The 20729-nt window shown below is 33.2% G+C and overlaps 1 protein-coding gene, 1 non-coding gene and 1 pseudogene across 2 annotated transcripts; 1 reads left to right on the forward strand and 2 right to left on the reverse strand.

Annotated features, from left to right (window-relative positions):
- Window positions 1-10540, forward strand: part of LOC127901873 (uncharacterized) — a 47440-nt pseudogene extending 36900 nt beyond the window's left edge.
- LOC102609220 (putative leucine-rich repeat receptor-like serine/threonine-protein kinase At2g24130) lies at window positions 10139-17145 on the reverse strand. Its single transcript, XM_006484808.4, has 5 exons — window positions 16601-17145; window positions 16300-16443; window positions 15341-15706; window positions 11802-13787; window positions 10139-11679 (listed from the first exon to the last, which is right to left on the reverse strand). The coding sequence occupies exons 1-5, from the start codon at window positions 17112-17114 to the stop codon at window positions 11327-11329; spliced, it is 3363 nt and encodes a 1120-aa protein (XP_006484871.2). The 5' UTR covers window positions 17115-17145; the 3' UTR covers window positions 10139-11326.
- LOC112499126 (small nucleolar RNA R71) lies at window positions 10688-10794 on the reverse strand. Its single transcript, XR_003066649.1, has one exon. It is a non-coding gene; the product is annotated as a small nucleolar RNA R71 (small nucleolar RNA).
- Window positions 17146-20729: the final 3584 nt, after the last annotated feature.

Below are 20729 nucleotides of genomic sequence, written 5' to 3' on the forward strand. Positions count from 1 at the left end.
TCAGCAGTGGCCATGTGATATCTTCTAAACTCTACTCCTTTCTTTAGACATTGAGGTCAATGTCTCCTTCAGGTTGGGGGGGAATAGTTGATAATTGTGGAATATCTCAGTCTTAGCGATGTTTTTGCTAATTTTTGTTATAAAGACTAACTTTGGATAAAACTTTGAGTCGAAGATGGCAGAATAGAGAATGTAGTGTCTCTAAAAACACATCTTCTTAAGTTTAGTGTTTTGTTTCCCAAAAAAAAAATGTCTTCTAACTTTTTGTTTTCTTTCTTTTTCTCTTTTTCTCTTAATCATCTCCCTTAAGTTCTGTAATCAGTCTCAATTTTTTTAGTGTTTCTTAAAAAAAAAAAAATTCTTTTTCGGTGTGATCTTTTAACATTGGATAACATGATGATTTTTAAATTTTGGTATTTGTATTATCTTTAGCCTTGAGTAACGTTACACTATGTTTTCCCCTTTGCATGTTGAAATGTGAATTAAGAAATTTGATGAGTGAAATTGATTAAGCCATTTGGAGGAATGTACATGTTATGAAAAGTCCAAGCGAGTTTTTAAGCCTATTATCCTTGGAGAGTAATCATGTTTGCCTATACAGCTTCACAATTTATTGTATAAGATCTCTATATTTTCTTTAAAGTAAAAAAAAAAAAAGAGAAAGTTTGTGCAATCGCATTTAAACGTTCATTAAACTAGTGGATATGAAAGATTATTTAGAGCCCTAAAAAAATGACAGAGTGTCATCTTTGATTTGTTTGAGCCTTTCTAGCCAATCCTATTATAGAATATCCATAGTTAACCCCTTTGAGCCTAAAAAAAAAAAAAAAACCACCTCGATACCTCCAAAAATTCTCGTATTTTTCAAAACATATATTTTTGTTTTCTCTATTATCTTTTTTGTTAGCCATGACCCGAGCCCATGTTACGTCCTAAAAAAAGTCATTCTCGATTTTTGAGAACTATAGTATGAAGTAAAAGTTGGTAATATGGACTAAAAGATGTGGTGATGCATAAAAATAAAAATAAATTTTGCCAGTAATTCCTTGGACTTGAGATCATTTTATTTCTAAGCTGTGGGCATTATTTTTCATCTTGGTGAGAGCGTGTGATATTGTTTTATTATTTTCTCAAATATACCATTTTTAGAGTGACAATTTAATTTGGGATATATTTTCTTTTGAGAGAGTCACTCTTAATTTTGAGATTTTGGGGTCTGATATATCATTCTTAAAAGTGGCTTGATTAATGTAACTCTGATAATTGATCATTTTACATGATTTTACTTAACTGTTTTGTGCGGGTTTCATTTTCTTTAGGTTGAAGATAATGCTTATATTTTTATTTGATTGTTGTCATTAATCTGATTAAAGAAGTAAACACAATTTTTCTATAAAAAAAAAAAAGATTTTCAATTTGGTTTTGAAATTTCTCTAAATTTTTATCATTTAAATTACTAGGGCCTAGCAATAAGCTAGTTGGGGAGTGTGATTAACATTAAAAAGTGTACATTTAATAAGGATAAAATTATTAATTTTGCATTTATTGTGTCGATTAATGCACTCATCATTTCTAAATTTTCGTAATACTCCCCAAATATATTTTTATGTTAAATTAATTCATAAAATATTAATTTTTATCTTGTAAATATTTTTCAAGAATAAAGATGAAATTGGAATTGAAAGCAGGAATAAAGAAGAACTACTGGAGCATAATTGAGGAGATGTAATAATACAAAAATTAAAAAAAAACAAAAAAAGGACAAAAGAGCAAAAGGCAACCATGTTTTGGTTGCTCGTGATGGTCAGGAGGCCATCACGCCTCCTGGCCATCACACTTCTCAATATTCATTTAATTTATAAAAAATTAAAATAATAATATAATAATAAATTAAATAAGAATAAAAAGAATGAAGAGTAGGCAGTTGTTGCCTATAAAAGCCGACAAATTGAGAAGCTAAGGAGCCAAGTTCTGAGAGAGAGTGACAGCTAAGGGTGTGACTGAAGAATTTCTTTCTTTCTTTATTTTATTTTCTTTTTTTGTTTCCGTCTGTATCAATTTTCTTTGTAACATATTTCAAAAGTTTATTAAATAAAAAGATTGTTGTGTTTTCTTTCAATATGATGGCTAATTTTATTAAGTTGAGGTGAATGGTGAAGCTCAATGTTTCAAACTATTAAATTTATTATTTTCTCAAATGAGTTTTTAAGTTTATTTTATTCTTATCTAGTTATTTTTATATCATGTTAATTTATAAATTTCTTTAGATCTATATGGTATTTTGACATAATGTCGACATATTAATATAGTGTGGCACATTAGGTATTAATAATTAACTAGTAAAAGTGAGATAAAATATAAATGAGAAAGTATTAAAATTATAGTTTGAATATTGAGAGTGGATTCCATAACCTTAGCATATTTTTAAATTGTTTTCAAATAATTTATTTTCCCTACAACTAATTTTCTTTGTTTAACAAATTGACAACTAGATTTTAAAATTCCTTGTGGTTCGACCCCAGACTCACCGGGTTATATTATAACTAGACACTCTTATGCTTGGGAGTAATACACTTTTGAGTCATGTCAGAGACCAACAAAAAATGTATCAATTGGTGGAAGCCATTATTTTGTTACATTTGTTGATGATTTCTCTAGACGTGTGTGGGTATACACCATGCTAGGAAATGACGAGGTTCTAGAGATTTTCGTGAAGTGGAAGAAACTAGTGGAAACTCAAACTGGCAGAAAGATCAAAGTATTGCGTTCTGATAATGGGGGTCAATATACTTCTGATCCATTCTTACAAGTATGCCAGAGTGAGGGTATAAAAAGGCATTTCACTGTGAGACATACTTCTCAACTGAACGGTGTGGCTGAGCGTATAAATCGTACTTTGCTAGAGAAGGTATGGTGTATGTTATCTAATGCTAATTTAGATAAAAAGTTTGGGCTGAGGCTGTGAGTTACACAAGTCGCTTGATAAACCGGTTGTCTTCTGCTGTAATTGGGGGTAAAACTCATATGGAAATGTGGTCTGAAAAGCATGCACAAAACTATGATTCCATTCGTGTGTTTGGGTGTCTAGCTTATTATCATGTAAAAAATGATAAGCTATCTTTGTGGGATTCAAAGGTAAAGTTAAAGGTTTCAAACTTTAGGATCTCGAAGATAAAAAGTTTGTGAATAGCAGAGATGTCAATTTTGATGAAGCTTCTATATTGAAGGCTTCAAGTTCTCAGCAGGTGGAGAACAAGACCAATGAGTCTCATTGCAGCGGGTGGACTTTGATACAACTCCATATGTACCAGTTAGTTCTATATCAGAAAAGATTTCAACTTTGGAGGAGACCTTAAAAGTAGAAAAAGAAGTTGTTTCTATTGATGTCCCACAACAGGAAGAAACAACTGAAGATGTAGAAGATGAAAATGATACCATAGCAATAAGGAGACTAAAAAGAGTGATAAAGAAACCCGGATGGCTTACTAAAGACCTGGTGGTATCCTATGCACTTACAGTTATTGATAATGACATCTTCAACACTTTCAGCAAAGTTATACGCAGTAGTGAAAGTGATCGATGTGAAATACTATTTAAGCAACCCAAGAGGGGGGTAAATTGGGTTATTAAAAATTAAGTTAAGCAAACCACACAACAATTTAATCTAATGCCTTAATGGAATAAAAAACAATAAATTCAATCAAGCATAATAATAAAATAGTAAGGGAAGAGAAAATGAACACAAGGATTTTTACGTGGTTCGGCAATCCCTGCCTACGTCCACGCCTCAAAGCATACCGAGCTTGAAGATTTCACTATCCAAACCTGCCAATGCTTCAAACGTTAACAATTAACTTCCAATGTGTCAATAGACCTTTACAATAAAAGATTATCCCCAATCTCTTAACCCAAGTGTATCCCAACACTTACAACCTCTCAAGAATAAAGATTACAAATGAATTTTCTCTCTCACAATGTATTTGATTACAAATGAATGCTCAATGTGTGAATCAAAGAAACAAAAACAAGTTCAAAGCTCAATAATAGTTTTATACTCAATAGCAAGCTCAATAATAACTCTTGGATCTATCTTTGTTTGAATTTGATTGAATTTATTTATAGTTGGAGCTGAAAACTATTCGTTATTGACTTTTTGTACGAAAACAGTTCGCCATTAATCGTTATCGGTTAACCATTTTGACTGGTCCAAGTTACCGTTGGGCTGAATTTCAAATAAACGACTCACTGTTTGTCACTATTGGTTAACTGTTAATTTCCAGAGACCTGCAAAACAAATTTGGCTTAACCATTCTCACTAAACGATTCAAGGTTAGCAATCTGAAAATTATTGGTTCACCGTTATTTTCCATAATCATCATTTTAACAATCCTTTGCAGAACAATGTTGCTTTAATTATCCGTTTTTCGTTTTTCACAAATGGTTAGCCATTTGCTATAGTGACTGCTACAGTGAAATTATTTTCTAAAATTATATTTTTACCCTAAAACTGTCTATAATTATAATATGCCCCAAATCATCATAAAACTTTACAAATCAGTCCATTTCCATAGTTTTAAAACTTTTTCAATTTGACCATGAGCTTGAAAACTAACCAATTCTATAAAATCATTTTTCCTTTAAGTATAAAACCTTATATTATCAAAATAATGATTTGTTTAAAATGTATGAAAAATAATTTGAGCTTTTAAAACCTTAATCATTCTTAACATTGTTTGTTATCATCAAAATCAACATTATGAATGCATATATGCTAATAATCTCTTTTTTTTTTATGATGACAAACCTTACATATATTTAAAGAATGATTCCACAAATTACTCTCCCTAAATGTAAGCTTCTCTTACAATTTGCCAATTAACTAAAATAACAAATTTAAATACATGCATTCTTCTCCCCCTTCATCATCAAAAAGAAAACTTAATTGGCAAAAAAAAATAGCAAATTTTTATAAATTTAAAAACATGTATTCTTCTCCCCCTTCATAAAAAAAAAAACTTAAAGGAAAAGAATAAGAGTAGCAAATTTGTTACCCATGTTGTCTGGATAGAAATTTCAATAGAATCTCCCCCTAACAACAAGCATCACCTCAAATACAAGTTTAGTAATATCACTTTCAAAATATCATAAATCATCATACAAACTAACTCCATGCACAAATCATCACATAATTCATCAACCATAAAAAGATCAGAACCATCATTTTATCAATTACCAAATTAGCAACTTATAACATAAAATCATCATATAAAACAACCATGTAATCAAATCATCATTATACCTCAAATTCATCAAAATCATCACCATAATCACATATCAATCATCAAAACAATACTCAAAGTGCATATTATTCTCCTTCTTTTGACAACATCGAAATAATATAGTACTTTGTCTCCCCCTTTGGACAAAAAAAAATAAATTCAAAATGCATATTATCCAAAATCATATTGTGTGTTCCCCCTAAATATATGGCCAATTTAATGAATGATGATATAATACAATAAATAACATATGAATTCACACATACATAAGTGATGAACAAATAAGGAAGATGAATAAATGACATGGAACATGATGATAGACAATTAAAAAGATTAAATCAAAAGTTCATACAATTATCAAAATCAAACAAAGGCATCATGATAAATCACTCAATGTTATACACAATGATAATTCCATCATGTAAACATACAAGCACACTTTCGCAAATTCAAGCTATTATCCATCCATCATGATCTATTCAACAAAATCAATATGGCAAGAATTGTAACCAAAGCAATTAAATCATCTTACTCATCATTTTCTCTTAGATCATGATCAAATGATTATCCTCATAAGCTTTTATCAAAGAATTTTCCGCAAATCCTTGATTGTGGTACCTACAAAGAAAACATTCACGTTGTGCCCTTTGGTACCCAAATACTATTGGGTCCTTGAGTGTTAGCAATGATTCCTTTTAGAATCCAAATACATTTTGCTCCATAATACACATTTCTCTTAATTGGACATCTAAAACTCATATGACCATTTTGATTGCAATAATGACATACAATTTGATCATTAATCGAGGTACTCTTCACAAAGTAATTCTTATAATACTTTTGTTTCAAATTTGGCTTATAGACAATACCTCCTTTGTGAAATACACATTTTTGTGAATTAAGTAAGTTATCCAACATCTTTTGTCCATTTGTAAATTTTAAGACAATCTCATTTAACTTATTAATCTTTTTCTTAAGCACTTCATTTTCTTTTATTAATTCATCAACATGTGATTTCTCATGCTCATATGAAGTACTTTGTTTACATGTAAATGATACAATCCTATCATGTAACATTTTATTATCTAATTCCAATTCTCTGATCTTTTCATCTAATGAAACATTGTATTTTTGCAAGGCATCTTTTTCATTTTTCAAGTCATCTACATGTGATTCTAGATGTTTATACGAAGTGCTAGATTTCTCATTTGATAATGCAACTCTATCATGCAATGTTTTATTTTCTAATTCTAGGCAACTACTCTTTGCATTTAGAGATTCATTTTCATTTGTGAGCTCTATCGTTTTCTTTTTAAGACATGCATTCTTTTTATCAACTTTCATCAATTTATCATACAATTCTTTAAAAACATCATATAACTCATCATAAGTAGGAAGATCATTTACCTCATCAAGTTCATCATCTCCTATTACCATAAGTGCTAGGTTTGACACTTCTTGCGAATCTTCTTCATCACTCGATTCTTCATCGCTATAGCCACCATGGCTTTCTTCTTAAGTTTGTTGAGAAGTGGACACTCCGGTCTTATATGGCCACGCTTTTTGCATTTAAAACAAACAATTGCCTCTTTTTTCCCTTTCTCCACCTTAAGGTTTTCTCTCATTAGATCTTTAAAGTTTCTTCTCTTGATTTGCTTCTTAAAGATCCGTCTAAACTTTCTAGCAATCATTTCAATGCCTTCATCTTCAAAGTCACTTCCATCATCATCACTTTCAACTATAGAAGATTTAAAAGCAAAACTCTTCTTCTTTTTATCTTCATCAATTCTTTCATTAGCTATATCTTCTTCATATGAAATAAGTGAACTAATAAGATTATTAAGAGATAAAGTATTAAGATTTTTTACTTCTTTTATGGTTGTTCTCTTTGGTCTCCACTCTTTTGGCAATAATCTAACAATTTTCTTCATTTTTTCACAATTACTAAATGTCTTTCCTAGTGCTTCAAGAGAATTTACAATATCGGTGAATCTAGTGTACATATCATGAACACACTCATATGATTCCATTTGAAATATCTCATATTGCCTAGTGAATCTACTAATTTTACACTCCTTGACTTGATTTGTTCATTCATATACAACTTTAAGTTTCTTTCAAATTCATAAGCACTTTCACAACAAGAAACTCTATGAAATTCTTTCTTATCTATAGCACAAAATAAAACATTCATTGCTTTGGAGTTTAAGGACATCTTTTTCTTTTCTATTCCACTCCATTGACTAGAAGGTTTTCGAATTTCTTCCCCTTCTTCACTTTTAGTAGTAGGCATGAAAGTACCATCAATAACAATTTCTCAAATTTCATAGTGTAAGGCTTCTAAAAATACTCTCATCCTAGTTTTCCAATAAGGATAGTCATTACTATAAAAAAATGGAGGTCTAATGGTTGATTGGCCTTCCATGAAGGTTGAGCTAATTTGGGTTACTATGGATCTTTAACTCTAGATGGTTAAGTCTACACAAGAGCACCTTGCTCTGATACCAAATGAAATACTATCTAAGCAACCCAAGAGAGGGGTGAATTGGGTTATTAAAAATTAAGCTAACCAAACCACACAACAATTTAATCTAATGCCTTAAAAGAATAAAAAATAATAAATCAATCAAAGCATAATAATAAAAGAGTAAGGGAAGAAAAAACGAACACAATGATTTTTACGTGGTTTGGCAATCCCCGCCTACGTCCATGCCTCCAAGCACACCGAGCTTGAAGATTTCACTATCCAAGCCTTCCAAGGCTTCAAACGCTTACAATTGACTTCCAAGGTGTCAATGGACCTTTACAACAAGAGATTATCCCCAATCTTTTAACCCAAGTGTATCCCAACACTTACAACCTCTCAAGGATAAAGATTACTAATGAATTTTCTCTCAGACAATGTGTTTGATTACAAATGAATGCTCAATGTGTGAATCAAAGAAACAAAAAAAAGTTCAAAGCTCAATAATAGTTTTATGCTCAATAGCAAGCTCAATGATAACTCTTGGATCTATCTTTGTTTGAATTGGATTGAGCTTATTTATAATTAGAGCTGAAAACTAACTGTTATTGACTTTCTGCACAAAAACGGTTCGCCATTAATCATTATCGGTTAACTGTTTTGACTGTTCCAAGTTACCGTTGGGCTGAATTTCAAATAAATGGCTAACCGTTTGTCACTATCAGTTAACCGTTAAGTTCCAGAGACTTGCAAAACAAATTTGGCTTAACTGTTCTCACTAAATGGTTCAAGGTTAGTGATAACTCTATGAAATGAGAGTTATTATAGCACTTTTAGACTTAAATTAATATTACTTAGAGAGTACATGATGTGATTCTATTGCATTTTTGTTACATTTGCATAAATATTCATTTTAGTTTAAATTGTATGCATAGTTGTAGGTTTCCATAAGCTTATAATTCATGGAAGGAATGTTAATGCAATAGGCTTGCAAAAATGAGGAAGAACTTAGCTACAAAAGAATTGAAACAAATTTAGAACAGTGCAATTGCTGTAACCGTTACTCTAGCAATCCTGGAACAATGACAAAGAAAATTCTAGGCGGGATACTTGCAGAATTGTGATATGTAATTTCCTAATCTGACTTATGCGCGCCCTAGACTTCTGTTTACCCTAATTTTCAACTATAAAAGAAGCACACATCATAAGGAAGAGGAGGGAGCCGCCACTCAAGGAGAAAAACACAAAGAAACAAAAGAAAAACAAGATTCAAGAGAGAGATTGAAGGCTACACAAGAGGAAAAATTACAGAGATCAATTGGGAGCTCAATCTTTCTTATCCTTCTCTTGTTTTCATGTTTTCTATTTATTCATGGAGATGTGTTTCATGGCTGAAACTTTGTTCTTTATTTTTCTTTTGCAAACCATGAACTAAATTTATTTGTGGTTGAGTGATAAATAATCTTGATGGTTTATTGACTGAATATATGTGTTACTGCATGTTTGCTGTAGCAGTTTGTTTTGATAGTATTTATTTTTATTCATTATTTTGGTTGATCACCCATTTAATGATACAAGTTATGAGAGAGCCGCAAAAGGGCCTATCTTAGTGGAACATATCAGAGCAATACTTGGTTTTAGATTGGGTTTTCTAGAATGAGTTTAACTTATCCCAAAAGGGTCATGCTTAATCTAAAATTAGTGATGAACTAGACATAGGAATTCACCTTGTAGGGTAAATAGAACCTAAGCGTGTAATGCTATATCTTATGTTGGCATAACAATTTATCACTGTTAGGTTACATATATATATAAGATATCCGACATGCGACGACTAAGTATGCATAAAGATTCTGCCCATTGCTATAGCAGATACTGCAGCAACCGAGCCAACCATTAGAAAATAGTCAAGACCATTAGGCGAGTTTATTCACTCAACTACTTTATATTCCCATTGATTTTATCCTTGAGATTGATGTGATCATTTACTTTGTTGCATTTTATTTATTACGTTTTTATTTTAATTAGTATATTAGTTTCATTAATTGTTTTATTTTATTTTAGCACAAAATCTGCATTGTTAAGATTGTTATAGCAAATCTGATGACATCAATCTCTGTGGAAACGATCTTGAATACTCATCACTTTATTACTTATTGTGTACACTTGCACATTGACACCAATAGCATTAGTATTTATACCCAACAAGTTTTTGGCTTCGTTGCCGGGGATTAATTGTTCATTATGATTTGTGAAATTAGTTTTAACAATGCTAAGTTTTAATTTTATTTTGATTTGTTTATTTTGTTGACATATGTGATCTAGCAACCCTTGCATGCGCAAATATAAATCTGTTGAATTCCAATTTGATCCATAAATTGAAAAAACTACAAGGAGATTGAGAAGAAAGCATCGGGAATTACAAGTTGCTATAGTAATTGATGATTTGCAAGATTTGAGAAACTTGAATCGTAGAGAGGAGATACCACCAGTCAATGTATATGAACGTCTGAATGGACAATGTGTTCAAAGGCAACCAAGGAACAACAACATTATTCACACGGCGAACGATAGAGATAGAGCCATTCGAGACTATGCAGTGTTGACTCCTCAAGCCATACATTCGGGAATAGTTAGACCTGACGTTCAAGTTGATAATTTTGAACTCAAACCCGTGATGTTTCAGATGCTTCAAACAGTGGAGCAATTTAATGGTTTGCCATCCGAAGATCCTCATTTACACCTTAAGTTATTTTTGGAAGTGAGTGATGCTTTTAAGATTGCTGGAGCATCGTAGGAAGCATTGAGACTAAGATTTTTCCCGTTTTCTTTGAAAGACCGAGCAAGAGCATGGTTAAATTCTTTACCACCAGATTCTATCACTACATGGAATGATTTGGCTGACAAATTTTTAATGAAATACTTCCCGCCAACCAAGAATGCAAAGTTGAGGAATGAGATCACATCTTTCCATCAACTTGAAGATGAGAGCTTGTGTGATGCATGAGAGAGATTTAAGGAGTTACTCAAAAGATATCCTTATCATGGTATTCCTTGTTGCATACAGTTGGAAACTTTCTATAATGGTCTCAACCCAAGCACTAGATTGATGGTGGACGCTTCAGCAAATGGGACTTTGTTATCTAAGTCTTACAATGAGGCTTATGAAATTTTGAAGAGGATTGCTAACAACAATTATTAGTGGCCATCAACTAGACAAGCTGCAGCAAGAGGAACAGCAAGAGTTCATAACGTAGATGTTTTGACAGCATTGTCAGCCCAAATAACCTCATTAACAAATATGGTGAAAGGTATGACCAGTGCTCCAGCAAGTGTCAGCCTAGTTGCCGAGGTTTCTTGTGTTTATTGTGGAGAGGGACACTTATTTGATAATTGTCCTAGGAATCCAGCTTCAGTCAATTATGTGGGCAGCTTCATTAGACAAAACCAGGACAATCCATATTCAAACACTTACAACCCTGAATGGAGACAGCAACCGAACTTTTCATGGAGTTATTAGAACCAGACTGCTCATTATTAGAGAAAGAAAAGAAAATCAATTTAAATTTAATTGTCTCATACATCAGCTTTCAACATTTCTAAGTAAGAAGTCTCTAATTTTTAAGAGTCTCCTAACAATTTCTTTTGCTGTAATTCTTTCATCCGGTGATTCAACAGTACACTCCATAGCCAAATTGAAAACAGATGATGCACATTGCTCCTTGGCAGCAAAATGCTTATCCTCCGTAATTAGTAGATTTGCATCAATAATTTTCATCATTGAAATGGGTAGAAAATCATTGACCCAATGCTTCAAGGTCATTTCTCCAGAAAAAATTTCATCAGTTGGTTTCCTTCTTGTAAATGTTTCCATCAATAGAATCCCAAAGCTGTAAACATCCCCTTTTGTTGATACTCGTCCTTCTCTTCCATACTCTATATCACAACAGCACATTTCTAAATAAACCATTGATAATAATTCGCTCAAATGAAGTTCACAAGAAATGAATGACATAAGAAGTTTAAAAGAAGTAAAATATAAATGAAATGAAACGAACCTGGTGCCATATAGCCTAGTGTGGCAAGTGTTTGTGTTTGAGTCATTGATTGATCTTCTCCAATTAAAAGTTTTGCGATGCCAAAATCACTCAAATGAGCAACCATGTTATCGTCCAACAACACATTGCTAGGCTTCAAGTCACAGTGAATTACAGGAGCTGAATAACCAAAGTGCAGATATTCCAAAGCTGATGCAACATCTATCATTATGTTTAATCTTTGAAAAATATCCAAAATGTAGTTTCCTGAATACAAACACTTCTCCAGACTTCCATTACGCATGTATTCTAATATTAAGGCCTTAAAATCTTCATTTGAACAAGAACTGATGATTTTGGTAAGGTTTCGATGGCGAATACTTTTCATCACTTCACACTCAGTATCAAAACTCTTAAATGCTCTTTCATGCTGTAGGTCAAAAGTCTTCACTGCAACCTCAATCCCATTCTGAAGTCTCGCTATGTATACAGAGCCAAAACTTCCTCTTCCAATTAGATTGTTTTCACTAAATCCATTTGTCGCCTGAAAGAGTTCTAAATATGAAAACCTTCTCCAAGTTGCTTCAAGTGGCACGTTAACTTCATTTGGCACATTTTCCCCTCTTGTTTGATATCTAGAGATCAACAAAATGATCACTATTACAAAGATAGTACTAAATGGCAAGATAATCCCTAGGAGAAGAGCATTTTTCTTTGATATATGATCGATGCTAGCTCTGCATGGTGGGACTTGTAAATTGGGAGAACCACACAATAAATTATTTCCCATAAATGACTTAGCTGAGAAGTTTACAAAAGGTCCACCCCTAGGAATCTCTCCTTCTAGCTTGTTGAAAGAAAGATTTAGTTCCTTGAGATCTGAGAGTTTCTCTAAAGATGTAGGAATAGGCCCAGAGAGATTATTATTAGACAAATTCAAGGATTTCAAACTTATTAAATCACCAACTGAATCAGGAATTGAGCCTTGCAATCTATTGTGTCCTAAGAAGAGATATTGGAGACCTTTTAGGCCTCCAATTGTAGTTGGGATCACACCTGACAAATTATTCATTGAAAAATCTAAAGTAGTCAAAGCCTTCAAATTTTCAATCTCTAATGGGAGAGGTCCAGTCAAAAAATTTGATGAAAAGTTAACATACATGATGTCCTTAATGTTCCAAAAAGTGGACGGTATGAAAGAAATTAACTCATTGGGACCCAACCAAAGTTCCCTTAAAGAAGCTAGATTACCAAAGCATGCAGGGATTTGTCCAGAAAGTTTGTTATCACCCAAAGCAAGCTTATAAAGTTCAACCAATCCACAAATATCATCTGGGATTGAACCTTCCAATTTATTATCATCCAAATTCAAAAGTTGAAGCTTCTGCAATTTTCCGAGAGCAATCGGAATCGATCCATTAAACTTATTGCCTCCTAAATCAAGAGTAACCAAGTTGGCCAAGTTGCCGATCTCTTTGGGAATTCTGCCACTAACATTGCAATCAGGCATGAAAAGTTCTTCTAAAGAATGAGAAAGATTACCCGCAGACATCGGAATAATGCCATTTAGTGGATTTCCTGATAATGCAATTATTTCTAAATACTTGCAATTTGACAAAGAGGATAGAAAGCTCAACTCGGGTGATGTCAAATAATTATTATATAAACGAAGCCGCTTAAGGTTTCTTAAGTTGCCAAATGTGTTGGGAATTAAACCAGAGAAGGAGTTATCTCCCAAGCTTAGTTTAGAAAGATTAGAAGCATTAAAGATGAAACTAGGTAATGTGCCACTGAAATTATTACCCCACAAATAAAGCTCCTCAAGATTTGGAAGTTGGACATCTGTGCTTGATGGAAGACTTCCGAAAAAAGTATTATTTGAAAGCTCAATTAATTTGAGTGTTGAAACATTGAAGATTGTAGCTGGAACAGTACCAACTAATTCATTATTAACAAGCGATAGATACTCCAAATTATGGAGATTACCCACAGTATGCGGTATCTCACCTGCATTTTGAAAGAAATACATTTAAATTTATTTTAGATAATAAAAAATTTGATTTTGGATTATTTTCAAAATACTTTCAAACTACTTTAAACCTCAACTTATCTCTCATTATCATTCAAAAGATAAGCAAAAAATTAAGACGCTTGATGAAAATTTTTTGTTTTCTCATTGGTAATGAGAGTAAGTTGAGATTTACAATAATTTAGAGGTAATTTGGAGATTATCATTTCATAAGTCGTTAATCCAAAAATAACGTAAATAACAAATAAAAACAAACTATTGTTGATAAAAAAAAAAAAATCATCCGTACGGTATACAATTTAACAGTTATGGTCCCCAAGAGGTCCCAAATGCTAATCAGGTTTGAGTTGGGAACTAGGTCTAAAGCTCGCAAAAAAATTGGGTCGGGCTTGGGGATTTACTGAGGTCCGGGAGCTGCCACGATTTTATATCGACAGTTTAAAACCTAAAAAAAAAAAAAAAAAGAACAAACCTTAATTTCTACTTTTTGCTCTCATTATCTCACCTCTTTGAAAAAAAGACTAAAGAACAAACGAAAAAATTGTCAAAACAATGCAATCTTTTAGTGCGCTCTTTGTTATATAACTTTATTCGATCTCTTCTCCGATCTCTCCGTAGCCCAGGTTCACTCACATCTCTCTGGGGAGCTTGGATCTTTGCTTCAGTATTGGATAAAGAAGATAAAAATATGAGCTTTGATCTTGTGTTTGTTGCCTTTTTTTCATTTTTCTTTTGGTTTTGAAGCGAAGAAAACATCAAAACTTTGCAAGACACACTATGTAAATACATCTGCAAATATGATTGAGTGGAGTTTTGGCGATTCTTTGGCTGTTTTGATAATTCTTTGACTATTGTGAATCTTAGAAATGTATGTTCTGTTACTAGTTTTTTTTGGGGGGGGGGGGGGGGGGGGGGGGGGGGGTGAGGATTTTGTGTTTTTTGGAATGTATTTGTTGTATGTTTGGATGTTGGGAAAGCATTTAAAAATAATTTCTTTTTATGTATTTTGCATATTCACAGGATTAGAGATCAGGCCCTCGTTTCATCACCTGCCCCCTTTGGAGATTTTTAGGAATATCTCCAATTCATCCCAAAATAATAAATTTCGGGTACGAGGCAGGTTCGAGGATCACTACAAGTTTGAGGATACAGCCAGAATCATGATCCCCACCCCAAACTCGCCCGTTTTGCCATCCATATTTTCAACTATTATTTCCAATTACACCCAACAACTATTTATCAACTCCAGTGTACGCTATGTTATCCTTAAAGAAATTTGTTTTAACATATTTTTCACATTTATCCTCTAAATTACTAGCAAGGAGATTAATTCCAAATTCTCAACATTTATTTCAAGTTTTTCAATAGAAATCCTTAAACAATAATTAATTTAATTTTTGAGCGACTCAACGAATTCTAATTTTCCTACTGACCTTACTCTAAGATTGGGCGTCATTGGTTAAGGTAAAATACCATGCAAGTGATGATAAAAAATTAATATAAATATATAATAAACTAAGATCATGCGCACCTTGGAGTATGTTAAAGTCAAGAAATAACTCCTTAAGCTTGGTCAGGTTACCGATTTCTTTTGGTATGTCTCCCCATAAATCATTGAACGACAAATCTAAGATTCTCAAATGCTTGCAATTTGAAAGAGTGGACGATATTCCGCCATAAAACATGTTCTTGTACACAGAAAAGAAATTTAGAAATGGAAGATTATCGCAAATATTTGCGGGAAGTTCACCAGATAATCTATTGTTGCCGAAATGAAGAGCCTGTAAAGAAGAAATCTTGAAGATGAAAGAAGGGATAGAACCGGAGAGCTGGTTATCACTGAGATCAAGTAGTTGCAGTGAAGATAGATTTCCAAGGTTATGAGAAGGAATGGTGCCTGTTAAGAAATTATTTATTAGTTAACTTTTCTACGGAATAACATACAAAATTTCCAAGTGTTTTCAATTTTTTTTTTTTTTTTTTGGTCATATGCTGTACCATCCATTCAATGGATACTGATTAAATAAATTTATAAACTAAAAAATATATCATCTAATGTATGACAGACACATATCATCTAATGTATGATAGACACATAGTTAGGGGCGGATTCACCTTAGGACCAGTGGGGACTTAAGCCCCTACTGGAAATTTTTTTTTTTAATAATTAATTTAGTTTTCTTAAAATTCTCAATAATTTTTTCTAAAGCCCTCACTAATTTATAATCAAGCCTATAATTTTTTCTAAAGCCCCCAGTGTATCACTATGATTTTTTCTAAAGCCCCCAGTGAATCACTATGCTGTCTCCGCCCCTGCACATAGTATTAGGATTTAAATATGGGAATCTTAACATTATTGTTTAAAAAATTTGCATAATCTCACAGATTTTACGACATAAATAGCAGATAATATTGGATAGTGGTAGAAAGGTGTAAAATCTTTTAAGAAGAGGAAGATGTCACATATGCACGTCCCGTTAGAGAAGTTACCTGTTAGGTTATTATCTGACAATTTCAAATCCAGGAGAGAAGAAAGTTTGAAGATAGAAAAAGGAATGGTTCCAGTCAAGAAATTATTATGTAGCAATAACTTCTCCAATTTTGCAAGATTCCCTAACTCCCATGGAATTTCTCCTGCAAATTAAGAAACATATACATAAACAATTAATTTTATCACTCAGATCTTACCATTTTTAAAATATAAAAAAAAATTATCTGAAGAAGAGTATCACAAGCACAATTAACTCTTTAAGTAATTCAATGCTTATACTGAAGATGGAGTGAATGGTACCCGAAAGTCGGTTAAAGTTAAGATCAAGTATTTCCAGAGAAGATAGATTGCCAAGTTGACGAGGAATGTTGCCTGTAAGACTTAAGTAAGAAATATTCAGAGCTGTGACTCTACGTTGATTGATATCACAGGTGACGCCCGTCCAATTACAGACCATAGTGCTATTTGTGAGCCAATTTTTGGCAAAGAAATTGGTTGGATCATAAGTTATATGATCTTTCAGGGCAAGAAGCGCATCTTGGTCTATGTCAATACTAGTGTTGGCTGATGCTGCAATAATTAAGGAATGAATTAAACAATGGATAAAGAGAAGTCTGATCATCATGCTGATCAGGGAAGGAATTCTTTCCATTAGAGTCTTTAGATTGTAAGTGTGTTCTTGGATTGTTGGAAATGCAAGAACACTCATGAGTGCTACCGAGTATTTATAATAGATTTGTAAGATGCTGCTATCAAAAAGGAAGTTAAAAGGTACAATAATTTTATGGCGACCCGTTGCTTTAAGCCGGTCCATTAGCTCGTCACCAAAAGTCTATCCTAAATAAGAATCACAAGATATTTGCTTTTTCCTTATTAAAAAAAAAAATCTAAAATTTGAGATCATTTAGAATTGTGATCACATATGCGCCATCGAGTAGTTTATACTTTATAATGCGCGATGGAATGCGTGTTAATATTTAGTTGGTTGAACATGTGTTGTGGCGTGCATGTGATCAGTCATCATTAATTTATTAATCATACAAATTATGCAAAGTTACAATAATATCAGTCATTAGACTATTGGTCCCTGAGTTGTTCGCATATTAACTGAGGGCATCGAAGGTTGCCGAAGTTAATGAAAGAGGAGACAATGAATAAACTACTCGTTCATAAGTCATAAATATTTTTGTGGAAATTTAAGCGGCGGAGCCCACAAAACGTGTCTTAGGGGCCGTTTACCGTAGCCCATAAAGCGTGTCTTCGGGGGCGTTTAGCGTAGCCCACAAAACGTGTCTTCGGGGGCGGTTAGAGGAGCCCATGAAACGTTGTTCTGGGGAAACGTGTGCTCTGGGGCGTTTAAGTGGTAGAAATGAATCAGAAAGTCTTTTTCAAATTATCCGTCAATTCTTCTCTCTTGAAAGGATGGCATGCGGTTTGTAACAGTGCAAGCTAGCCGGGTGTTCGAGCATGAAATTTCATGTGTGTGGACGTGCAGAGATAGCAGCCAGACATCAAAGCATTGTTTAGTTTTTTTACAAGGAAGATGTCTTGTGAATGTAAGTGCGTTTTATACGGTGATTTTTGTGAGTATTAGTGTCTATTATATAGTGAGTATATAAATACATGATAAAATTTTGTGACAAAAATAATATTTTAAGTAATAAATTAATTAGACAAAATTATATGCTACTATAGCTCACTATAAAATGTCAGCCACAAAATCATTATTCTCTAGAAAGAATATTAAAAAATACTTGATGTTTATGAAAAGTCAAATGATTCTTTACGTGTCTAGAATACTTGAAACGTATGAGAAGTCAAATAAGTGATCTTTACTTGTCCAATGTGTTTGCACTCACATGTAAAAGAGAGCAGACCACGGGATAATAAGTACGTTGTTTCCTCGTTTTTGTTTCTATTTTCCAATGAAAGATGCTATTTTCAAATAGAAAAATTATATAATATATATGTGTGTTAGAGTGCAATTTATGCACTAATTTTGCATTGTTTACTTCCCTTAATATCGATGTTTTGTACTTAATAATAATGTTTTACTTGTGTTTTACTTTTGTAGGTGCAATTCTATTGATTGATGATAAAATTGAGCTAAAAGATGATGTTTAAGAAGGATTGTTCTCTTGGAGAAATTATGAGCGTCAGAAGAACTTTGTTGATAAGGCGTGGGCGCGTGCTGTCAACTGCGGACCTACAGTTTTTAGTTTAACGTGTTTTGTATTTTTGGTTATTTTTGTAATTACGAATTTAATATTTCAGATATTAGTATTTTATTTTAAATAGAATTCTAAAAGAGAAGAGAGAGAGAGTATTTAAGGGAGGAATCTATTGTGAAAAAGGGAGGATTTTGGATTGGAGAAAAGAAAGAAACCCTAGATCTTAATTTTTCTCTTCTCTCTATGAAGAACTAAACCTATTTTTCTGGTTGAAGGATAATGAAGCTTTGATTCATCACTACTGTGAGATCTTTCTTGTGCTTTAATTGTTTTATTGCTTTTTGGGTATTTGTTTATTCTCTGAATTATTTTCATGATTATGTTTGTTAATTAGGTAATTGACCACTATTTAATTATCAACTTAATCTATTGTCAATTAAAGGATTCATCGTATGAAGAATTTAATGTTTGTGACAAATAACATAGCAGAGAGTTGTGTTGTGAGAATAAACAATCTAATTTAAATGAATCATCATATGTGTTGATTAGGATTTGGGTCTCTCTGGTTTTTCAGGCTGTCAATTGATTAAATCTTATGATCGTATCTAGGGTTGTCAATTGATTAGGGAAATAACCAACGGTCGTACCTTGGTTATCGACTAGTTAAGGAGAGATTGGCTATTAGAGGGTCTCAATAGCTATAACCGGTCTATTCATAAGTAATAATAATCTATATTTGAATCAATGATCAGTAGTCGAATCAAGCTGAGTTAATTCCTTCAACCAGAGCTTTCTCCAATTTGAATTACAACTTTAATTTGCATTCTTGTTATTTCAATTTAATTTTTATTATTGTCAACAATTCCCCCATTTTACGTTTTACGTTTCAAAAGGATTTAAATAATTACCGATCTCTGTGGACACGACCCTGCTCAATCACTATACACAATTTATTTAGAGTAGGAATTTATTTTTGTTGGCTTCGACACCCATCAAATTTTGGCGCCGTTGCCGGGGATTGGTGTCATTTATTTAATCCTTTTACATTTTACTTGGTGTATGGTTCGTTCTTCTCGTACAAGTACACTTTCGTTTGATCCTGAAATTGAGAAGACAGCTCGCCAGCTGAGACAGCAGACGAAGCGAGCTAAGCAATGATCCTCGTCGTCTTTGCTTTTTGAAACAGATACAGTGCCTGATTTAGTCGAATCATCTAGCGATTCAGAAGAACAAGTGATGGATAGACCTGCACCTGTAGAAAGAACTCTTAGAGAGTTAGCTGAACCAGACTTGAATCAACAACCACTCTGCATTCAAGATGTAGACTTGGAGGTAAATTTTGAATTAAAGTCTGGTCTTATTCATTTATTACCCAAGTTTCATGGTTTTGCAGATGAAGATCCTCATAAACATCTCAAGGAGTTTCATGTTGTGTGCTCAAGTATGAGGCCACAAGGCGTGACTGAAGAGCATATTAAACTGCGTGCTTTTCCGTTCTCTGTAGATGGGCTAGCTAAAGATTGGTTGTACTACTTGCCTCCTGGATCGATTACAACGTGGAATGATTTAAAGAAGCAGTTCCTCGAGAAGTACTTTCCTGCTTCAAGAGCTGCTAACATCAGAAAAGACATTTGTGGGATCAGACAACTTTCTGGGGAGACTTTGTATGAGTATTAGGAGCGATTCAAACAATTGTGTGCTAGCTGTCCTCAGCATCAGATTTCTGATTAACTTCTTATTCAATATTTTTACGAAGGACTATTATTGATGGATAGGAGTATGATAGATGCTGCTAGTGGAGGCGTGGTGGTGAACAAGACCCCTACTCAAGCAAGGGAGTTGATCTCAAATATGGCTGCCAATGCACAACAATTTGGCAGCAGACAAGATGCCACTTCAAGAACGGTGAATGAGATAAATATTTCTTCTGTTGAAAAACGTTTAGATAAACTTACTTCTCTTGTGGAAAAATTTGTTGTAGGTAATGTGCAACAGGTGAAGACTTGTGGCATTTGTTACAATATGGGTCATTCAACTGATATGTGTCCTACACTTCAAGAAGAACTCGTTGAACAAGCCAATGCAGTTGGAGGATTTCCAGGCATGCCTCAGAGGAGGTATGATCCTTATGCACAAACATACAATCCGGGGTGGAAGGATCATCCCAACTTCAGCTATGGAGTTAGGCCGTCAGGATTCCCACAATAGTATCCACCAAGACAACCAGCACCTCCACAGTCAAACTCCAAGTCAGGTAT

This window comes from Citrus sinensis, chromosome 4 (assembly GCF_022201045.2).
Source record: "Citrus sinensis cultivar Valencia sweet orange chromosome 4, DVS_A1.0, whole genome shotgun sequence".
Taxonomy (NCBI): Eukaryota; Viridiplantae; Streptophyta; class Magnoliopsida; order Sapindales; family Rutaceae; genus Citrus; species Citrus sinensis.